The sequence below is a fragment of the Oncorhynchus kisutch genome, unplaced genomic scaffold, assembly GCF_002021735.2.
Source record: "Oncorhynchus kisutch isolate 150728-3 unplaced genomic scaffold, Okis_V2 Okis06b-Okis10b_hom, whole genome shotgun sequence".
NCBI classification, from domain to species: domain Eukaryota; kingdom Metazoa; phylum Chordata; class Actinopteri; order Salmoniformes; family Salmonidae; genus Oncorhynchus; species Oncorhynchus kisutch.
The window spans coordinates 15,819,896-15,840,603 of record NW_022261983.1 but is presented as its reverse complement, the minus strand read 5'-3'; the positions used below and the strand labels follow the sequence as shown (position 1 = coordinate 15,840,603).

At 44.0% G+C, this 20,708-nt stretch overlaps 2 protein-coding genes and 1 long non-coding RNA gene across 5 annotated transcripts in view; 2 read left to right on the top strand and 1 right to left on the bottom strand.

The window, feature by feature from the left end:
• Positions 1-12,130, top strand: part of LOC116352974 (polycomb protein suz12-A-like) — a 33,775-nt gene extending 21,645 nt beyond the window's left edge. For both annotated transcript variants that reach the window (XM_031813673.1, XM_031813672.1), the window contains 3 exons: positions 7,391-7,589; positions 8,304-8,383; positions 11,192-12,130. In XM_031813673.1, the coding sequence (XP_031669533.1) occupies positions 7,391-7,589; positions 8,304-8,383; positions 11,192-11,600 (688 nt within the window). In that variant the 3' untranslated portion in view covers positions 11,601-12,130. The remainder of the gene's footprint in view (positions 1-7,390; positions 7,590-8,303; positions 8,384-11,191) is intronic.
• A 571-nt stretch (positions 12,131-12,701) lies between these two features.
• On the top strand, positions 12,702-17,073 carry LOC116359833 (uncharacterized). The gene is made up of 3 exons (XR_004206785.1): positions 12,702-12,888; positions 12,940-13,019; positions 13,467-17,073. It is a non-coding gene; the product is annotated as an uncharacterized LOC116359833 (long non-coding RNA).
• Positions 17,074-17,884: 811 nt separating this feature from the next.
• Positions 17,885-20,708, bottom strand: part of crlf3 (cytokine receptor-like factor 3) — a 36,652-nt gene continuing 33,828 nt past the window's right edge. For both annotated transcript variants that reach the window (XM_031813669.1, XM_031813670.1), the window contains exon 10: positions 17,885-20,425. In XM_031813669.1, the coding sequence (XP_031669529.1) occupies positions 20,157-20,425 (269 nt within the window). In that variant the 3' untranslated portion in view covers positions 17,885-20,156. The remainder of the gene's footprint in view (positions 20,426-20,708) is intronic.

Genomic DNA, 20,708 nt, shown 5'->3' with positions numbered 1-20,708 from the left:
TCTACTGTACATGATGGAGGAACATATTGTCTGTCTGTAGTCTACTGTACATGATGGAGGGACATATAGTCTGTCTGTAGTCTACTGTACATGATGGAGGAACAGGTTGTCTGTAGTCTACTGTACATGATGGAGGAACATGTTGTCTGTAGTCTACTGTACATGATGGAGGAACATATTGTCTGTAGTCTACTGTACATGATGGAGGGACATATTGTCTGTCTGTAGTCTACTGTACATGATGGAGGAACATGTTGTCTGTAGTCTACTGTACATGGAGGGACATATTGTCTGTCTGTAGTCTACTGTACATGATGGAGGAACATATTGTCTGTAGTCTACTGTACATGATGGAGGGACATATTGTCTGTAGTCTACTGTACATGATGGAGGAACATGTCTGTAGTCTACTGTACATGGAGGGACATATTGTCTGTGTAGTCTACTGTACATGATGGAGGAACATGTTGTCTGTAGTCTACTGTACATGGAGGGACATATAGTCTGTCTGTAGTCTACTGTACATGATGGAGGAACATGTTGTCTGTAGTCTACTGTACATGGAGGGACATATTGTCTGTCTGTAGTCTACTGTACATGATGGAGGAACACATTGTCTGTAGTCTACTGTACATGATGGAGGGACATATTGTCTGTCTGTAGTCTACTGTACATGATGGAGGAACACATTGTCTGTAGTCTACTGTACATGATGGAGGGACATAATGTCTGTCTGTAGTCTACTGTACATGATGGAGGGACATATTGTCTGTCTGTAGTCTACTGTACATGATGGAGGAACATATTGTCTGTAGTCTACTGTACATGATGGAGGGACATATTGTCTGTCTGTAGTCTACTGTACATGATGGAGGAACATGTTGTCTGTAGTCTACTGTACATGGAGGGACATATTGTCTGTCTGTAGTCTACTGTACATGATGGAGGAACATATTGTCTGTCTGTAGTCTACTGTACATGATGGAGGGACATATAGTCTGTCTGTAGTCTACTGTACATGATGGAGGAACATGTTGTCTGTAGTCTACTGTACATGGAGGGACATATTGTCTGTCTGTAGTCTACTGTACATGATGGAGGAACATATTGTCTGTCTGTAGTCTACTGTACATGATGGAGGAACATATTGTCTGTCTGTAGTCTACTGTACATGATGGAGGGACATATAGTCTGTCTGTAGTCTACTGTACATGATGGAGGAACAGGTTGTCTGTAGTCTACTGTACATGATGGAGGAACATGTTGTCTGTAGTCTACTGTACATGATGGAGGAACATATTGTCTGTAGTCTACTGTACATGATGGAGGGACATATTGTCTGTCTGTAGTCTACTGTACATGATGGAGGAACATGTTGTCTGTAGTCTACTGTACATGGAGGGACATATTGTCTGTCTGTAGTCTACTGTACATGATGGAGGAACATATTGTCTGTAGTCTACTGTACATGATGGAGGGACATATTGTCTGTAGTCTACTGTACATGATGGAGGAACATGTCTGTAGTCTACTGTACATGGAGGGACATATTGTCTGTGTAGTCTACTGTACATGATGGAGGAACATGTTGTCTGTAGTCTACTGTACATGGAGGGACATATTGTCTGTCTGTAGTCTACTGTACATGATGGAGGAACATGTTGTCTGTAGTCTACTGTACATGATGGAGGAACATATTGTCTGTCTGTAGTCTACTGTACATGATGGAGGAACATATTGTCTGTCTGTAGTCTACTGTACATGATGGAGGAACATATTGTCTGTCTGTAGTCTACTGTACATGATGGAGGAACATATTGTCTGTAGTCTACTGTACATGATGGAGGAACATATTGTCTGTCTGTAGTCTACTGTACATGATGGAGGAACATGTTGTCTGTCTGTAGTCTACTGTACATGATGGAGGAACATATTGTCTGTAGTCTACTGTACATGATGGAGGAACATGTTGTCTGTAGTCTACTGTACATGATGGAGGAACATGTTGTCTGTCTGTAGTCTACTGTACATGATGGAGGAACATTGTCTGTCTGTAGTCTACTGTACATGATGGAGGAACACATTGTCTGTAGTCTACTGTACATGATGGAGGAACATGTTGTCTGTCTGTAGTCTACTGTACATGATGGAGGAACATATTGTCTGTCTGTAGTCTACTGTACATGATGGAGGAACATGTTGTCTGTCTGTAGTCTACTGTACATGATGGAGGAACATATTGTCTGTCTGTAGTCTACTGTACATGATGGAGGAACACATTGTCTGTAGTCTACTGTACATGATGGAGGAACATGTCTGTCTGTAGTCTACTGTACATGATGGAGGAACATGTTGTCTGTCTGTAGTCTACTGTACATGACGGAGGAACATATTGTCTGTAGTCTACTGTACATGATGGAGGAACATGTTGTCTGTAGTCTACTGTACATGATGGAGGGACATATTGTCTGTCTGTAGTCTACTGTACATGATGGAGGAACATTGTCTGTCTGTAGTCTACTGTACATGATGGAGGAACATATTGTCTGTAGTCTACTGTACATGATGGAGGAACATGTTGTCTGTAGTCTACTGTACATGATGGAGGAACATATTGTCTGTCTGTAGTCTACTGTACATGATGGAGGAACATATTGTCTGTCTGTAGTCTACTGTACATGATGGAGGAACATATTGTCTGTCTGTAGTCTACTGTACATGATGGAGGAACATATTGTCTGTAGTCTACTGTACATGATGGAGGAACATATTGTCTGTCTGTAGTCTACTGTACATGATGGAGGAACATGTTGTCTGTCTGTAGTCTACTGTACATGATGGAGGAACATATTGTCTGTAGTCTACTGTACATGATGGAGGAACATGTTGTCTGTAGTCTACTGTACATGATGGAGGAACATGTTGTCTGTCTGTAGTCTACTGTACATGATGGAGGAACATTGTCTGTCTGTAGTCTACTGTACATGATGGAGGAACACATTGTCTGTAGTCTACTGTACATGATGGAGGAACATGTTGTCTGTCTGTAGTCTACTGTACATGACGGAGGAACATATTGTCTGTAGTCTACTGTACATGATGGAGGAACATGTTGTCTGTAGTCTACTGTACATGATGGAGGAACATATTGTCTGTCTGTAGTCTACTGTACATGATGGAGGAACATATTGTCTGTCTGTAGTCTACTGTACATGATGGAGGAACATATTGTCTGTCTGTAGTCTACTGTACATGATGGAGGAACATATTGTCTGTAGTCTACTGTACATGATGGAGGAACATATTGTCTGTCTGTAGTCTACTGTACATGATGGAGGAACATGTTGTCTGTCTGTAGTCTACTGTACATGATGGAGGAACATATTGTCTGTAGTCTACTGTACATGATGGAGGAACATGTTGTCTGTAGTCTACTGTACATGATGGAGGAACATGTTGTCTGTCTGTAGTCTACTGTACATGATGGAGGAACATTGTCTGTCTGTAGTCTACTGTACATGATGGAGGAACACATTGTCTGTAGTCTACTGTACATGATGGAGGAACATGTTGTCTGTCTGTAGTCTACTGTACATGACGGAGGAACATATTGTCTGTAGTCTACTGTACATGATGGAGGAACATGTTGTCTGTAGTCTACTGTACATGATGGAGGGACATATTGTCTGTCTGTAGTCTACTGTACATGATGGAGGAACATGTTGTCTGTAGTCTACTGTACATGATGGAGGGACATATTGTCTGTCTGTAGTCTACTGTACATGATGGAGGAACATATTGTCTGTCTGTAGTCTACTGTACATGATGGAGGAACATGTTGTCTGTCTGTAGTCTACTGTACATGATGGAGGAACATATTGTCTGTAGTCTACTGTACATGATGGAGGAACATGTTGTCTGTCTGTAGTCTACTGTACATGATGGAGGAACATGTTGTCTGTCTGTAGTCCACTGTACATGATGGAGGAACATTGTCTGTCTGTAGTCTACTGTACATGATGGAGGAACATGTTGTCTGTAGTCTACTGTACATGATGGAGGAACATATTGTCTGTCTGTAGTCTACTGTACATGATGGAGGAACATATTGTCTGTAGTCTACTGTACATGATGGAGGAACATGTTGTCTGTCTGTAGTCTACTGTACATGATGGAGGAACATGTTGTCTGTAGTCTACTGTACATGATGGAGGAACATGTTGTCTGTCTGTAGTCTACTGTACATGATGGGGGAACATATTGTCTGTAGTCTACTGTACATGATGGAGGAACATATTGTCTGTCTGTAGTCTACTGTACATGATGGAGGAACACATTGTCTGTAGTCTACTGTACATGATGGAGGAACATATTGTCTGTCTGTAGTCTACTGTACATGATGGAGGAACATGTTGTCTGTCTGTAGTCTACTGTACATGACGGAGGAACATATTGTCTGTAGTCTACTGTACATGATGGAACATATTGTCTGTAGTCTACTGTACATGACGGAGGAACATGTTGTCTGTCTGTAGTCTACTGTACATGATGGAGGAACATATTGTCTGTCTGTAGTCTACTGTACATGATGGAGGAACATATTGTCTGTAGTCTACTGTACATGATGGAGGAACATGTTGTCTGTCTGTAGTCTACTGTACATGATGGAGGAACATGTTGTCTGTCTGTAGTCTACTGTACATGATGGAGGAACATTGTCTGTCTGTAGTCTACTGTACATGATGGAGGAACATGTTGTCTGTAGTCTACTGTACATGATGGAGGAACATATTGTCTGTCTGTAGTCTACTGTACATGATGGAGGAACATATTGTCTGTAGTCTACTGTACATGATGGAGGAACATGTTGTCTGTCTGTAGTCTACTGTACATGATGGAGGAACATGTTGTCTATAGTCTACTGTACATGATGGAGGAACATGTTGTCTGTCTGTAGTCTACTGTACATGATGGGGGAACATATTGTCTGTAGTCTACTGTACATGATGGAGGAACACATTGTCTGTAGTCTACTGTACATGATGGAGGAACATATTGTCTGTCTGTAGTCTACTGTACATGATGGAGGAACATGTTGTCTGTCTGTAGTCTACTGTACATGACGGAGGAACATATTGTCTGTAGTCTACTGTACATGATGGAACATATTGTCTGTAGTCTACTGTACATGACGGAGGAACATGTTGTCTGTCTGTAGTCTACTGTACATGATGGAGGAACATATTGTCTGTCTGTAGTCTGCTGTACATGATGGAGGAACATGTTGTCTGTAGTCTACTGTACATGATGGAGGAACATGTTGTCTGTCTGTAGTCTACTGTACATGATGGAGGAACATTGTCTGTCTGTAGTCTACTGTACATGATGGAGGAACATGTTGTCTGTAGTCTACTGTACATGATGGAGGAACATATTGTCTGTCTGTAGTCTACTGTACATGATGGAGGAACATATTGTCTGTAGTCTACTGTACATGATGGAGGAACATGTTGTCTGTCTGTAGTCTACTGTACATGATGGAGGAACATGTTGTCTGTAGTCTACTGTACATGATGGAGGAACATGTTGTCTGTCTGTAGTCTACTGTACATGATGGGGGAACATATTGTCTGTAGTCTACTGTACATGATGGAGGAACATATTGTCTGTCTGTAGTCTACTGTACATGATGGAGGAACACATTGTCTGTAGTCTACTGTACATGATGGAGGAACATATTGTCTGTCTGTAGTCTACTGTACATGATGGAGGAACATGTTGTCTGTCTGTAGTCTACTGTACATGACGGAGGAACATATTGTCTGTAGTCTACTGTACATGATGGAACATATTGTCTGTAGTCTACTGTACATGACGGAGGAACATGTTGTCTGTCTGTAGTCTACTGTACATGATGGAGGAACATATTGTCTGTCTGTAGTCTACTGTACATGATGGAGGAACATATTGTCTGTAGTCTACTGTACATGATGGAGGAACATGTTGTCTGTCTGTAGTCTACTGTACATGATGGAGGAACATGTTGTCTGTCTGTAGTCTACTGTACATGATGGAGGAACATTGTCTGTCTGTAGTCTACTGTACATGATGGAGGAACATGTTGTCTGTAGTCTACTGTACATGATGGAGGAACATATTGTCTGTCTGTAGTCTACTGTACATGATGGAGGAACATATTGTCTGTAGTCTACTGTACATGATGGAGGAACATGTTGTCTGTCTGTAGTCTACTGTACATGATGGAGGAACATGTTGTCTATAGTCTACTGTACATGATGGAGGAACATGTTGTCTGTCTGTAGTCTACTGTACATGATGGGGGAACATATTGTCTGTAGTCTACTGTACATGATGGAGGAACACATTGTCTGTAGTCTACTGTACATGATGGAGGAACATATTGTCTGTCTGTAGTCTACTGTACATGATGGAGGAACATGTTGTCTGTCTGTAGTCTACTGTACATGACGGAGGAACATATTGTCTGTAGTCTACTGTACATGATGGAACATATTGTCTGTAGTCTACTGTACATGACGGAGGAACATGTTGTCTGTCTGTAGTCTACTGTACATGATGGAGGAACATATTGTCTGTCTGTAGTCTACTGTACATGATGGAGGAACATATTGTCTGTCTGTAGTAGAAATCTAATTTCATCAGTTATATGTGGAAAAAAAAACGTATTTGCGTGAACATTAGCAAGGCAGCAGCAGAGGAAACAGAGTTCTCTCCTCCCTCTCTTCCCAGTTCTGGTTTGCCATCTAGCTTGCTACCTTTACTAGCCCAAACCAGTGACAAACTTAGCTGTGTTATCCACATGTAGCAGTACACAACCAAAATCTTGCTTCCTTATGTTGCCAGCTAGAAAGAAATGGCCACAAATTCATTCAGAAATGGAGGAAGAGCATAGCTAGCTTTAGCAAGCTAACGTTAGCAGCTGCCTTTTCAAGAAGATCTTTACCTCTCTCTCTCTTTCCCTCTCCTCTGTTCTCCTTCCTGCTTCCTGTAGGATATTTACCTCTCTCTTTCCCTCTCCTCTGTTCTCCTTCCTGTAGGATATTTACCTCTCTCTTTCCCTCTCTTCTGTTCTCCTTCCTGCTTCCTGTAGGATATTTACCTCTCTCTTTCCCTCTCCTCTGTTCTCCTTCCTGTAGGATATTTACCTCTCTCTTTCCCTCTCTTCTGTTCTCCTTCCAATAGGATCTTTACCTCCCTCTCTCTCTCCTCTCTCTCTCTCTCTCTTCTCTCTCTCTCATTTATATTCATTCTCCCCCTACCCATCTCCTCTCTTCCTGTAGGCTAAAGCATGTATGTATTCAGGTACAATTGACATTCACTTACTAACCCCTCCCTCTCCTCCCCTTAGACCGAAGCGTCTCCTCCCCCCCAGTCTGTGTGAGTTCCTGGAGGCTGATGGAGGAGAGGGAGACCAGCAGAGAATCATCCCAGGTCACAACCGCCTCTACTTCCGCTCAGACAGCTGTACACCCAAAACACCGCAGGAGGTAGATCACGACAGTGAGGATGAGACAGACCCCTTCTGGCTCCGAGAGAGGACCATCATGGTGAGAGACGCAAACACACACTGAGCAGGTAGCTACTACACATGGTGAGATACACACTGAGCCGGTAGCTACCACACATGGTGAGATACACACTGAGCCGGTAGCTACCACACATGGTGAGATACACACTGAGCCGGTAGCTACCACACATGGTGAGATACACACTGAGCCGGTAGCTACCACACATGGTGAGATACACACTGAGCAGGTAGCTACCACACATGGTGAGATACACACTGAGCTGGTAGCTACCACACATGGTGAGATACACACTGAGCCGGTAGCTACCACACATGGTGAGATACACACTGAGCCGGTAGCTACCACACATGGTGAGATACACACTGAGCAGGTAGCTACCACACATGGTGAGATACACACTGAGCAGGTAGCTACCACACATGGTGAGATACACACTGAGCAGGTAGCTACCACATTACAGACAGTAGGTATTAGGCCCATACAAACCCAGGTCTACTCTGCACCAGTACAGACTGTAGGTATTAGGCCCATACAAACCCAGGTCTACTCTGCACCAGTACAGACTGTAGGTATTAGGCCCATACAAACCCAGGTCTACTCTGCACCAGTACAGACTGTAGGTATTAGGCCCATACAAACCCAGGTCTACCATTACAACAGAGCCATACTGACATTGGGTTTGGAGTCTCCAACTTGACTCTGGATCCACTCTGACTGTTGTTCTGTCTACAGCAAATCCAGGAGTTTACAGATGTGAACGATGGAGAGAAGGAGGTGATGAAGCTATGGAACCTTCACGTTATGAAGTATGGGTACGTACCCCGCATTAAAGCCCTGGCCTCGTTATACAGCCTCTGTTTAAAGCATCACGTTGCTGTGTGTCGTTCTCTAGAGCTTCATGAGACGTTGCTGTGTGTTGTTCTCTAGAGCTTCATCAGACGTTGCTGTGTGTCGTTCTCTAGAGCTTCATGAGACGTTGCTGTGTGTCGTTCTCTAGAGCTTCATGAGGCGTTGCTGTGTGTCGTTCTCTAGACGTTGCTGTGTGTCGTTCTCTAGAGCTTCATGAGACGTTGCTGTGTGTCGTTCTCTAGAGCTTCATGAGACGTTGCTGTGTGTCGTTCTCTAGAGCTTCATCAGACGATGCTGTGTGTCGTTCTCTAGAGCTTCATGAGACGTTGCTGTGTGTCGTTCTCTAGACGTTGCTGTGTGTCGTTCTCTAGACGTTGCTGTGTGTCGTTCTCTAGACGTTGCTGTGTGTCGTTCTCTAGACGTTGCTGTGTGTCGTTCTCTAGACGTTGCTGTGTGTCGTTCTCTAGACGTTGCTGTGTGTCGTTCTCTAGACGTTGCTGTGTGTCGTTCTCTAGACGTTGCTGTGTGTCGTTCTCTAGACGTTGCTGTGTGTCGTTCTCTAGACGTTGCTGTGTGTCGTTCTCTAGACGATGCTGTGTCGTTCTCTAGACGATGCTGTGTCGTTCTCTAGACGTTGCTGTGTGTCGTTCTCTAGACGATGCTGTGTGTCGTTCTCTAGACGTTGCTGTGTGCCGTTCTCTAGAGCTTCATGAGACGTTGCTGTGTGTCGTTCTCTAGACGTTGCGGTGTGTCGTTCTCTAGACGTTGCGGTGTGTCGTTCTCTAGACGTTGCGGTGTGTCGTTCTCTAGACGTTGCTGTGTGTCGTTCTCTAGAGCTTCATGAGACGTTGTTGTGTGTCGTTCTCTAGACGTTGCTTCATCTTTCACCTCCCTGTTCATCACTTATTACATCTGTAGCTTAAACTGTGAATCATATCGTCGCATGACTCCAAGTTGAATAAACTGTGAATCATATCGTCGCATGACTCCAAGTTTAATAAACTGTGAATCATATCGTCGCATGACTCCAAGTTTAATAAACTGTGAATCATATCGTCGCATGACTCCAAGTTTAATAAACTGTGAATCATATCGTCGCATGACTCCAAGTTTAATAAACTGTGAATCATATCGTCGCATGAATCTGTAGTTTAATAAACTGTGAATCATATCGTCGCATGAATCTGGGGTTTAATAAACTGTGAATCATATCGTCGCCTGACTCCAAGTTTAATAAACTGTGAATCATATCGTCGCCTGACTCCAAGTTTAATAAACTGTGAATCATATCGTCGCATGACTCCAAGTTGAATAAACTGTGAATCATATCGTCGCATGAATCTGTAGTTTAATAAACTGTGAATCATATCGTCGCATGACTCCAAGTTGAATAAACTGTGAATCATATCGTCGCATGAATCTGTAGTTTAATAAACTGTGAATCATATCGTCGCATGACTCCAAGTTGAATAAACTGTGAATCATATCGTCGCATGACTCCAAGTTGAATAAACTGTGAATCATATCGTCGCATGAATCTGTAGTTTTAATAAACTGTGAATCATATCGTCGCATGAATCTGTAGTTTAATAAACTGTGAATCATATCGTCGCATGAATCTGGGGTTTAATAAACTGTGAATCATATCGTCGCATGAATCTGTAGTTTAATAAACTGTGAATCATATCGTCGCATGACTCCAAGTTGAATAAACTGTGAATCATATCGTCGCATGACTCCAAGTTGAATGAACTGTGAATCATATCGTCGCATGAATCTGTAGTTTTAATAAACTGTGAATCATATCGTCGCATGAATCTGTAGTTTAATAAACTGTGAATCATATCGTCGCATGAATCTGGGGTTTAATAAACTGTGAATCATATCGTCGCATGAATCTGTAGTTTAATAAACTGTGAATCATATCGTCGCATGAATCTGGGGTTTAATAAACTGAATCATATCGTCGCAGACTCCAAGTTGAATAAACTGTGAATCATATCGTCGCATGAATCTGTAGTTTAATAAACTGTGAATCATATCGTCGCATGACTCCAAGTTGAATAAACTGTGAATCATATCGTCGCATGACTCCAAGTTGAATAAACTGTGAATCATATCGTCGCATGAATCTGTAGTTTTAATAAACTGTGAATCATATCGTCGCATGAATCTGTAGTTTAATAAACTGTGAATCATATCGTCGCATGAATCTGGGGTTTAATAAACTGTGAATCATATCGTCGCATGAATCTGTAGTTTAATAAACTGTGAATCATATCGTCGCATGAATCTGGGGTTTAATAAACTGTGAATCATATCGTCGCATGACTCCAAGTTTACTTCCATATGATGGTTGGATGGAAACCTGCTTAATGCCATCTATTTCTCACTCATTTAGAGTTACAAAATGCTCTCAAACACAACAGAATCTGTATTATTTGTATGTTTTATTTAATTACGAAAGTCAGTTAAGATCAAATTCTTATTTACAATGACGGCCTAGGAACAGTGGGTTAACTGCCTTGTTCAGGGGCAGAACTACAGGTTTTTACCTTGTCAGCTCGGGGATTCGATTTAGCAACCTTTCGGTTACTGGCCCAATGCTCTAACCACTAGGCTACCTGCCGCCCCCAAATGAATTCGTATTAACCAGGCGCTCTCGACTAGAGGCTCCATAGTGTCTGTGGCGCAGGCTGAACGTTTGACGTCCCTACTCTAATCCCCACTCCCCTCTCTCTCTCCCCCCACTCTCTCTCTCTGCCCCTCAGCTACATAGCAGATAACCAGATGAACGGAGCCTGTCTGGCGTTTGTGGAAGGTTGCGGAGCGTACATTGCCAGGAAGAACCTCTGTAGGAACTTCCTGTTACACCTGGTCAGCATGCATGACTTTAAACTGGTTACCACGACAACCATCAACCAGGCCATGACACGCCTCCGACACATCCAGCAGACCCAGCAGCAGGAAGGAGGAGAGGGGGATGGAGGAGAGTATTGGGTGACAGCGCTGGAGTCTCCGTCTGAGCTGCAACCCGACTATGCCACATGTAATGACGACCACACGGATGGTAAGAGTAACCATGGTAATGGCCGCACGAACGGAAACGGCGATGGCGATGAAGCTGGTAGTTCTGTTGCTGTGGAAACGTCCAGGCCGAGCAAGAGGCATAAGTTGTGAGGTACCCTCCGGCCCTCTCCTGGAGGAGTGATGAGTATCTAAAAGGATGCCCGGTGATTGGCTGAGTGGAGGATGAAAATAATAAGAGAGACTCATGATGACATCATTCCAAACAAGCACTGGGTGTTGGGTTTACCGTATAGAGGTGGTGGGCCAGAATCATTTAAGTCAATTTGGACACACACGCACACACACACACACACACACACACACACACACAGTCCCACTGGTTATAGCAGGGAAACCGTGGTCTAGTTTTTCCCCATGTCTGGTTATTCAGTCTTGCTTTGATGTCATTAGACTGATGTTACAGTGACCATGAGGTCTGTAAACTCATCACTTTAGCAATAACTTAGTCCCAACTGGCACCATATTCCTTTATACTAGTGTGCACTACTTTTTTACCAGGCCCTGCTATAGACTAGGGGATGTACTTGTACATCAAGCTGTCTGCTATAGACTAGCATTCTGTCCAAGGGATGTACTTGTACATCAAGCTGTCTGCTACAGACTAGGGGATGTACTTGTACATCAAGCTGTCTGCTATAGACTAGCATTCTGTCCAGGAGGTGTACTTGTACATCAAGCTGTCTGCTATAGACTAGCATTCTGTCCAGAAGGTGTACTTGTACATCAAGCTGTCTGCTATAGATTAGCATTCTGTCCAGGAGGTGTACTTGTACATCAAGCTGTCTGCTATAGACTAGCATTCTGTCCAAGGGATGTACTTGTACATCAAGCTGTCTGCTATAGACTAGGGGATGTACTTATACATCAAGCTGTCTGCTATAGACTAGGGGATGTACTTGTACATCAAGCTGTCTGCTATAGACTAGCATTCTGTCCAGGAGGTGTACTTGTACATCAAGCTGTCTGCTATAGACTAGCATTCTGTGCAGGGGGTGTACTTGTACATCAAGCTGTCTGCTATAGATTAGCATTCTGTCCAGGAGGTGTACTTGTACATCAAGCTGTCTGCTATAGACTAGCATTCTGTCCAAGGGATGTACTTGTACATCAAGCTGTCTGCTATAGATTAGCATTCTGTCCAGGAGGTGTACTTGTACATCAAGCTGTCTGCTATAGACTAGCATTCTGTCCAGGAGGTGTACTTGTACATCATTCTGTCAAGGAGTGGTACTTGTACATCAAGCTGTCTGCTATAGATTAGCATTCTGTCCAGGAGGTGTACTTGTACATCATGCTGTCTGCTATAGACTAGCATTCTGTCCAGGAGGTGTACTTGTACATCAAGCTGTCTGCTATAGACTAGCATTCTGTCCAGGAGGTGTACTTGTACATCAAGCTGTCTGCTATAGACTAGCATTCTGTCCAGGAGGTGTACTTGTACATCATTCTGTCAAGGAGTGGTACTTGTACATCAAGCTGTCTGCTATAGACTAGCATTCTGTCCAGGGGGTGTACTTGTACATCAAGCTGTCTGCTATAGACTAGCATTCTGTCCAGATGGTGTACTTGTACATCAAGCTGTCTGCTATAGATTAGCATTCTGTCCAGGAGGTGTACTTGTACATCAAGCTGTCTGCTATAGACTAGCATTCTGTCCAAGGGATGTACTTGTACATCAAGCTGTCTGCTATAGACTAGGGGATGTACTTGTACATCAAGCTGTCTGCTATAGACTAGCATTCTGTCCAGGAGGTGTACTTGTACATCAAGCTGTCTGCTATAGATTAGAATTCTGTCCAGGAGGTGTACTTGTACATCAAGCTGTCTGCTATAGACTAGCATTCTGTCCAGGAGGTGTACTTGTACATCATTCTGTCAAGGAGTGGTACTTGTACATCAAGCTGTCTGCTATAGATTAGCATTCTGTCCGCTATAGACTAGCATTCTGTCCAGGAGGTGTACTTGTACATCAAGCTGTCTGCTATAGACTAGCATTCTGTCCAGGAGGTGTACTTGTACATCAAGCTGTCTGCTATAGACTAGCATTCTGTCCAGGAGGTGTACTTGTACATCATGCTGTCTGCTATAGACTAGCATTCTGTCCAGGAGGTGTACTTGTACATCAAGCTGTCTGCTATAGACTAGCATTCTGTCCAGGAGGTGTACTTGTACATCATTCTGTCAAGGAGTGGTACTTGTACATCAAGCTGTCTGCTATAGATTAGCATTCTGTCCAGGAGGTGTACTTGTACATCATGCTGTCTGCTATAGACTAGCATTCTGTCCAGGAGGTGTACTTGTACATCAAGCTGTCTGCTATAGATTAGCATTCTGTCGAGGAGTGGTACTTGTACATCAAGCTGTCTGCTATAGACTAGCATTCTGTCCAGGGGGTGTACTTGTACATCAAGCTGTCTGCTATAGACTAGCATTCTGTCCAGGAGTGGTACTTGTACATCAAGCTGCCTCACTACAGAAGCAGGAGCTGGGCTCCTGCCCTCTGGGCCGTTCTGGCTGTTACAAGGCTTTAGTACTTTAGGCCGAGGCCCATAGGGTCCTGTATAGATCAGTGGTTCCCAAACTGTTTCACTCAGGTCCCTCTTCCAGCATTGGGGAACATCCGTTTCTATGGGCACAAGCACTGTTCATGACACAAACTGTTCACACCCCTAAAATGTTGCAGATTTGAAAGCTTATTTCCTTGCATTTCTATACATTTTGCCATGTCTAATGTGTTTTCTTGTGATATTTGAGTGACAAAAAAAATGAATGTCTATAGGCTAAAAAAAACAAACGTTAGCTTGACGTGGGCTGGACATTTCTGACAAGTTATATCTCTCTAAGAAATGTAATGACTGACATGACAAAGAGGAACTGATGATGCAATAACCTGTTTCCACACGTCACCTTGTGTGTTCTACTATTACAACTTTCAAGAGTCAGTTGAAAGCTGGACTGAGTTCCCCCTAGGGGGGCGCGCCCCACAGTTTGGGAACCGCTGATATATGGAATAGGATCAGTACTGTGTCCATCCTCACTGGTTCATCAGTACTGTGTCCATCCTCACCTGTCCAACCTACTTTAGCCCCCGTCTTGTCTCAGGTGCCTGTTTGAGACAGACTTGGGTGTCTGTGCACTAGACCGGAAATAGGGTGCCATTTGGGATATTTGCATATATATATATATATATATATATATATATATATATATATATATATATATATATATATATATATATATATTAAACGTTTTTGCTACAGTGTGCACTAATGAATACAACCCTGATGACGGACAGACTCTGCTGTATTGTTATTGGTTGGTTGTAATGATGATGCATTCTGAATTTCAACATTTGATTGTTATGTTTATTACTATGGGGAACATTTTGAGGCTAAACTTGAGGGACGGTATGCTGGTCTGAAGTCCAGCTCTTGGAAACAGTGTTGTTGGACTAGAAGGTGTCTTGGCTCAGGGTAGAAACATCCCTTTGCCCCCCCCACCCCCCATCCATCCTAAACTAAATGTGTATTGCTGTCAGACCTCTGTTTAAATACTATTTGGAGTCTTTAATGTTTGCTCTAGCCTGCCTGGAGTGCTAGATGGGAGGGGAGTTGCAGTTTTGGGACTAGTCTTTAGGTCCATTTAAGCCAGGCAAGCTCAATCAAGCACAGATCAAGTATTTGAACTCAGATCTGGTTAGCACTCAAGTCAGTCCGGATCCAATGGTGCTACTAGACAGATGATTCAGGCCCTCAGCGAGCACAGATCGAGTATTTGAACTCAGGTCTGGTTAGCACTCAAGTCAGTCACAGGATCCAATGGTGCTACTAGACAGATGATTCAGGCCCTCAGCGAGCACAGATCACAGTCATCTGTAACCTTTTTGAGGTTGTCAGGTCATTAGGTCAAGGTTCAGTTACACTGTATGACCACATTCATCATCAAGCTGAAACCGTGCAGCACCCGCATCCACTCACTGCTTTTGGGCAGTGTCCCGAATGGCTCCCTATATAGTATACTACTTTTGACCAGGGTCCATAGGGTAGTGCACTACTTATAGGGAATAAGGTGCCATTTTGGACGTACTCTTACTATGTTGGAGTAATTTGGGACACGGTCAGTGTTGACGTCTTCAGAAAGGTGACATGTTGACCTGCTGGACATCAACTGTAGTAAGTATTACAATGGGGAGTTAAATGTTGTTGAGTTTCCTGACCAAAGAGTTGGATCTGCTGCAGATTTTCTACTGTTTTCCTCACCTGTGAAACTGTCCCAATTAGCATCTTATTTCCTATATATATATAGTGTACCATAGGGCCCTGGTCAAAAGTAGCATGGACCACAGGAGGTTGGTGGCACCTTTAATTGGGGAGGACGGGCCCTGGTCAAAAGTAGCATGGACCACAGGAGGTTGGTGGCACCTTTAATTGGGGAGGATGGGCCCTGGTCAAAAGTAGCATGGACCACAGGAGGTTGGTGGCACCTTTAATTGGGGAGGACGGGCCCTGGTCAAAAGTAGCATGGACCACAGGAGGTTGGTGGCACCTTTAATTGGGGAGGATGGGCCCTGGTCAAAAGTAGCATGGACCACAGGAGGTTGGTGGCACCTTTAATTGGGGAGGACGGGCCCTGGTCAAAAGTAGCATGGACCACAGGAGGTTGGTGGCAGCTTTAATTGGGGAGGACGGGGCCCTGGTCAAAAGTAGCATGGACCACAGGAGGTTGGTGGCAGCTTTAATTGGGGAGGACGGGCCCTGGTCAAAAGTAGCATGGACCACAGGAGGTTGGTGGCAGCTTTATTTGGGGAGGACGGGCCCTGGTCAAAAGTAGCATGGACCACAGGAGGTTGGTGGCAGCTTTATTTGGGGAGGACGGGCCCTGGTCAAAAGTAGCATGGACCACAGGAGGTTGGTGGCACCTTTTTGGGGAGGACGGGCTCGTGGTAATGGCTGGAGCGGAATGGTATCTAACGTGATTTCCACGTGTTTGATGCCATTATGAGCCGTCCTCCCCTCAGCAGCCTCCACTGGTATGGGCCCTGGTCAACAGGAGTGCACTATATAGGAAATAGGGTGTCATTTCAGATATAGGAAACAGGGTGTCTTTGCTTCTCCAGTGATGGGGGTGGATCTTTTCAGGTGTGAACTTGAATTGCAATCAATCAGAACCCAAACAAAGGAATCTGTTCCTACATTCTGTAGCTGTGTGCAGTATGTTGACGAGGGTCATGCTCATTTGGCACAAAACGTTAGAAAGCACTCAAAACGAGGGAGTTGGAGGTACTCTCTGTACCAATCCAATAAAACACTTATCTTCTGTTGCAAAACGTTTTTGCTACAGTGCGCCTCAGTGAACATGACCCAGGTTTGTGTATATAACACGTCACTTCAGGAAAAAAGAGCAACATTTTGCTCTAGCGAACCCAGAATGGAAAATGCAAAAGAAAAACAGGACTTTTGTTCACCAACATCCTAAAACCAGCTGGACGTTGGAATTTAGTAATCAAGGAGTCATAGAAAATGTTTTTTATTTAAAAGAATAAAGATGTTTTTTACTATTACCATTTAACGTCTCATATGGTTTTAATTGAATGGATACGGTTCTAACACTACTGGTCACGTTCTCATGGATACGGTTCTAACACTACTGGTCACGGTTCTAACACTACTGGTCACCTTCTCATGGATACGGTTCTAACACTACTGGTCACCTTCTCATGGATACGGTTCTAACACTACTGGTCACGTTCTCATGGATACGGTTCTAACACTACTGGTCACCTTCTCATGGATACGGTTCTAACACTACTGGTCACCTTCTCATGGATACGGTTCTAACACTGGTCACCTTCTCACGGATACGGTTCTAACACTACTGGTCACGTTCTCACGGATACGGTTCTAACGCTACTGGTCACGTTCTCATGGATACGGTTCTAACACTACTGGTTACTGTAACTATCTCATGGTTATGGTTCTAACACTACTGGTCACGTTCCTGTAACTATCTCATGGATACGGTTCTAACACTACTGGTCACCTTCCTGCAACTATCTCATGGATACGGTTCTAACACTACTGGTCACGTTACTGTAACTATCTCATTCACATGTTAGGATAGGGAATAGACCTTCAGCGAGCCCGAGAATATAACTTTTCAGACTGGGCCAGTAGGAATGTGCCCAACTAGCCCGTCAGACCAGCCAAATGTTGTATATCCAACCATGACACGGGCCGGAACATTTTAGACCCCGTTGTTACCCTGGCTAGTAGAAATGGTCTGCTAGCCTGGCTGACCCAACATCCTGACTTCTGTCCATCTCTTGGTTGTAGCTCCAATTTTTGGATTGTTTCATATTTCAGACACACAAAAAATAGATGACTAAGCAATTTATTGGATGTTTCTGGGGCATTCGTTCTGTACTGAAGGAAGGAACATACACACATGTCAATAACAAGCAGGACTGGGGTCAATGCCATTTTAGGGAGTAGACTCACATTCCACTTTAACGCAAATCGGAATTTTTGTTAAACTCCCGAATTGAAATGGAACTGAGCCCCCACCCTGATTTACAAGTCACAGTCAGCATTCCAAATGGCACCCTATCTGATGCACTTCTTTTGACCAGCCCTATGGATCCTGGTCAGAAAGTAGTGCACTAGATAGGGTGCTATTTGGGACTCAAACACACAGTTAAAGGAATCTGAGACGGATGTTTGCATAAAGAGGGTGGTGGATGACAAGACAGCTGAGGACGACCCCACTTTAACAGGTGGCCTGGTTCCATTTCCAATCCTACCGTCATTGGCAGCCTTTCACTGATATCAGATGATTTGGATGTGAAGCAACACTGCCACAGAGTAACTATACAGCTATATACTGTATCCAAGCTATAGCTTTTATCTAGCAGTGTCTTACAGTGTGTATGACCACTGTTAACCTGTTAAATGTGAAACTGTCACACTCCCGAGTGGCGCAGCGGTCTAAGGCACTGTATTGCAGTGCTAGAGGCGTCACTACAGACCCTGGTTTGTTTCCAGGCTGTCACACAACCGGCCATGATCGGGAGTCCCATAGGGTTTGGCCCAGCATCGTCCGGGTTAGGGGAGGGGGGGTAGGCAGTCATTGTAAATAACATTTAGTTCTTTCCTGACTTGCCTAGTTCAATAAAGGTTCATTTAAATTTGAACCATCAAACTCAACAGTCAAGTCTGCTGAAGAGCGCTCTGTAACCACAGCAACCATACCATCTCTGCAGAACCACAGGATGCAACCCAAAACGGCCCCCTAGTCCCTGTAGTGGTCTAGAGGAAATAGGATGCAGTTTTAAAATATAAATTCACCTCTCACAAGTTCCTCCAAAAATTCACATGAAAGTACATCAATGTCTACAAGTGAAGTTTACATTACATGGTTGTGAATACTGTTAGCAAAACAAACAAAAAAAAGTTTTTAAAAAGCACATTAAGAGCATGAAATCTGATCTGAATCTGATTCAGAACACTTATAGAATCTGAACTTTGTACACCGCAAGAGTTCTGCTCACACCGAGCTAGAGAACTGAAAACGGGTCGACAGGGAGAGGAGAGACCGACGAAGAAGAGGTTACGATCTCTTGGAGTGAGTTGTTTTTCACAGTGATGGTGTTTTATTCTGTGGTAAACCAGACCAGCATGCTTTGCAGCTCAAGTGTTTGATGAAAGGTAAAGTCTCGCTCTCTGATCACTTCTCTGAGTGAGACCACCCCCTTATTGTTCTCACATTCAAAAGTTTTAAAAAACACCACCATTTTAGGACGTTTGGAGAGAATGTGCATGTGAAATGGGGCACAGGAATGGCACCCTATTCCCTATATAGTCCACTACTTTTGACCAAGGCCCATAGCACTATGTAGGGAACAGGGTGCCATTTCATGCACAGCCTGAGTGTGTCTTGAAAAGGAATAATGATTGGTCAGTTCTGGTACATCAGTCTGTATCAGATGGCAGGATATCTTATCAGACAGGTCAGAAATGGATTGTGTACATTGTCCATCCAGGTGCCCAAGAGGAGAAAGCTGATGTTTTCTGATACCGGAGCAGACAACTCTCAGCCATCACCGGTCATACCTGGAGGAAGCACAGATCGCTGCGCCAGATGAAACCTTTCCCAGGGTGAAAGGACCAGATGAGTCACAGTGGGTTAAAGAGGGGTACATTTACTGTAAACAACAGTTGAATTCACATTTAGAAATACCCCAACACTGAACAGTTGCTATAGGGGGTAGAGGCTAAGTGTCGAAGGCAGTGGTATTCAAAGGCGAGGATCGCGACCCCCCCCCCCCCCCCACTAAACAAAAAGTACGAGTACAGATTATTGTATGAGACAATATACAAACGTATTTGAAAAATAAAATTGAGTACATTTATTTTGGTTTCTTGTAAATGTAATTTAGGATTATTCGTTGATGTAAAAATCTAAAATGTAATGTTTTTTTTATTATTTTGGGGTTGGGTTCATGAGAAATTGCACACAACAAAATAGGGTCCCTGCTAAGAAGTTTGAATAGCAGGGGTTGATTTGGGACAGGACAACTCCAGCAGACAAGACTGTTACCCTGCTTGTCCCTTTGTGTTGACTGACAGGGCTGCTGTCCAATCACCAGCCTCAGAACACCAGCACCTTCCAACCAGGGTGGGCTAAGGAGCAGCCAAAGAACAGGCAGTCCACCCCCTGGTCCAGCAGCCAATCAAACACCACTTCCCGGTTCCCTGAGCCAATCGTAACCCTCAGCTTGAAGTTGCCTCCGTCGCTAAGGTTGTTGTTGTTGCTAATAGGAAGTAGGTTGACCACTTCCATATCGAAGGTCACGGCAGAGCCGAGGGTGATGGAAGGCAGCTGGTTGGTCATCTCTTTACCGTTGACAAACACTGCTCCTGGAGGGGAGAAGAGGGAGAGAGAGAGAAGAGGGAGAGAGAGAGAGAAGAGGGAGAGGGAGAGAGGGAGGGAGGGGAGGGAGAGAGAGAGAGGGAGGGAGGGAGAGGGAGAGAGAGAGAGAGAGAGAGGGAGGGAGGGAGAAGAGAGGGAGGGAGAGGGGAGGGAGAGAGAGAGAGAGAGGGGAGGGAGGGAGAGAGGGAGGGAGGGGAGAGAGAGAGAGAGAGAAGAGGGAGGGAGGGAGAGAGAGAGAGAAGAGGGAGGGAGGGAGAGAGAGAGGAAGAG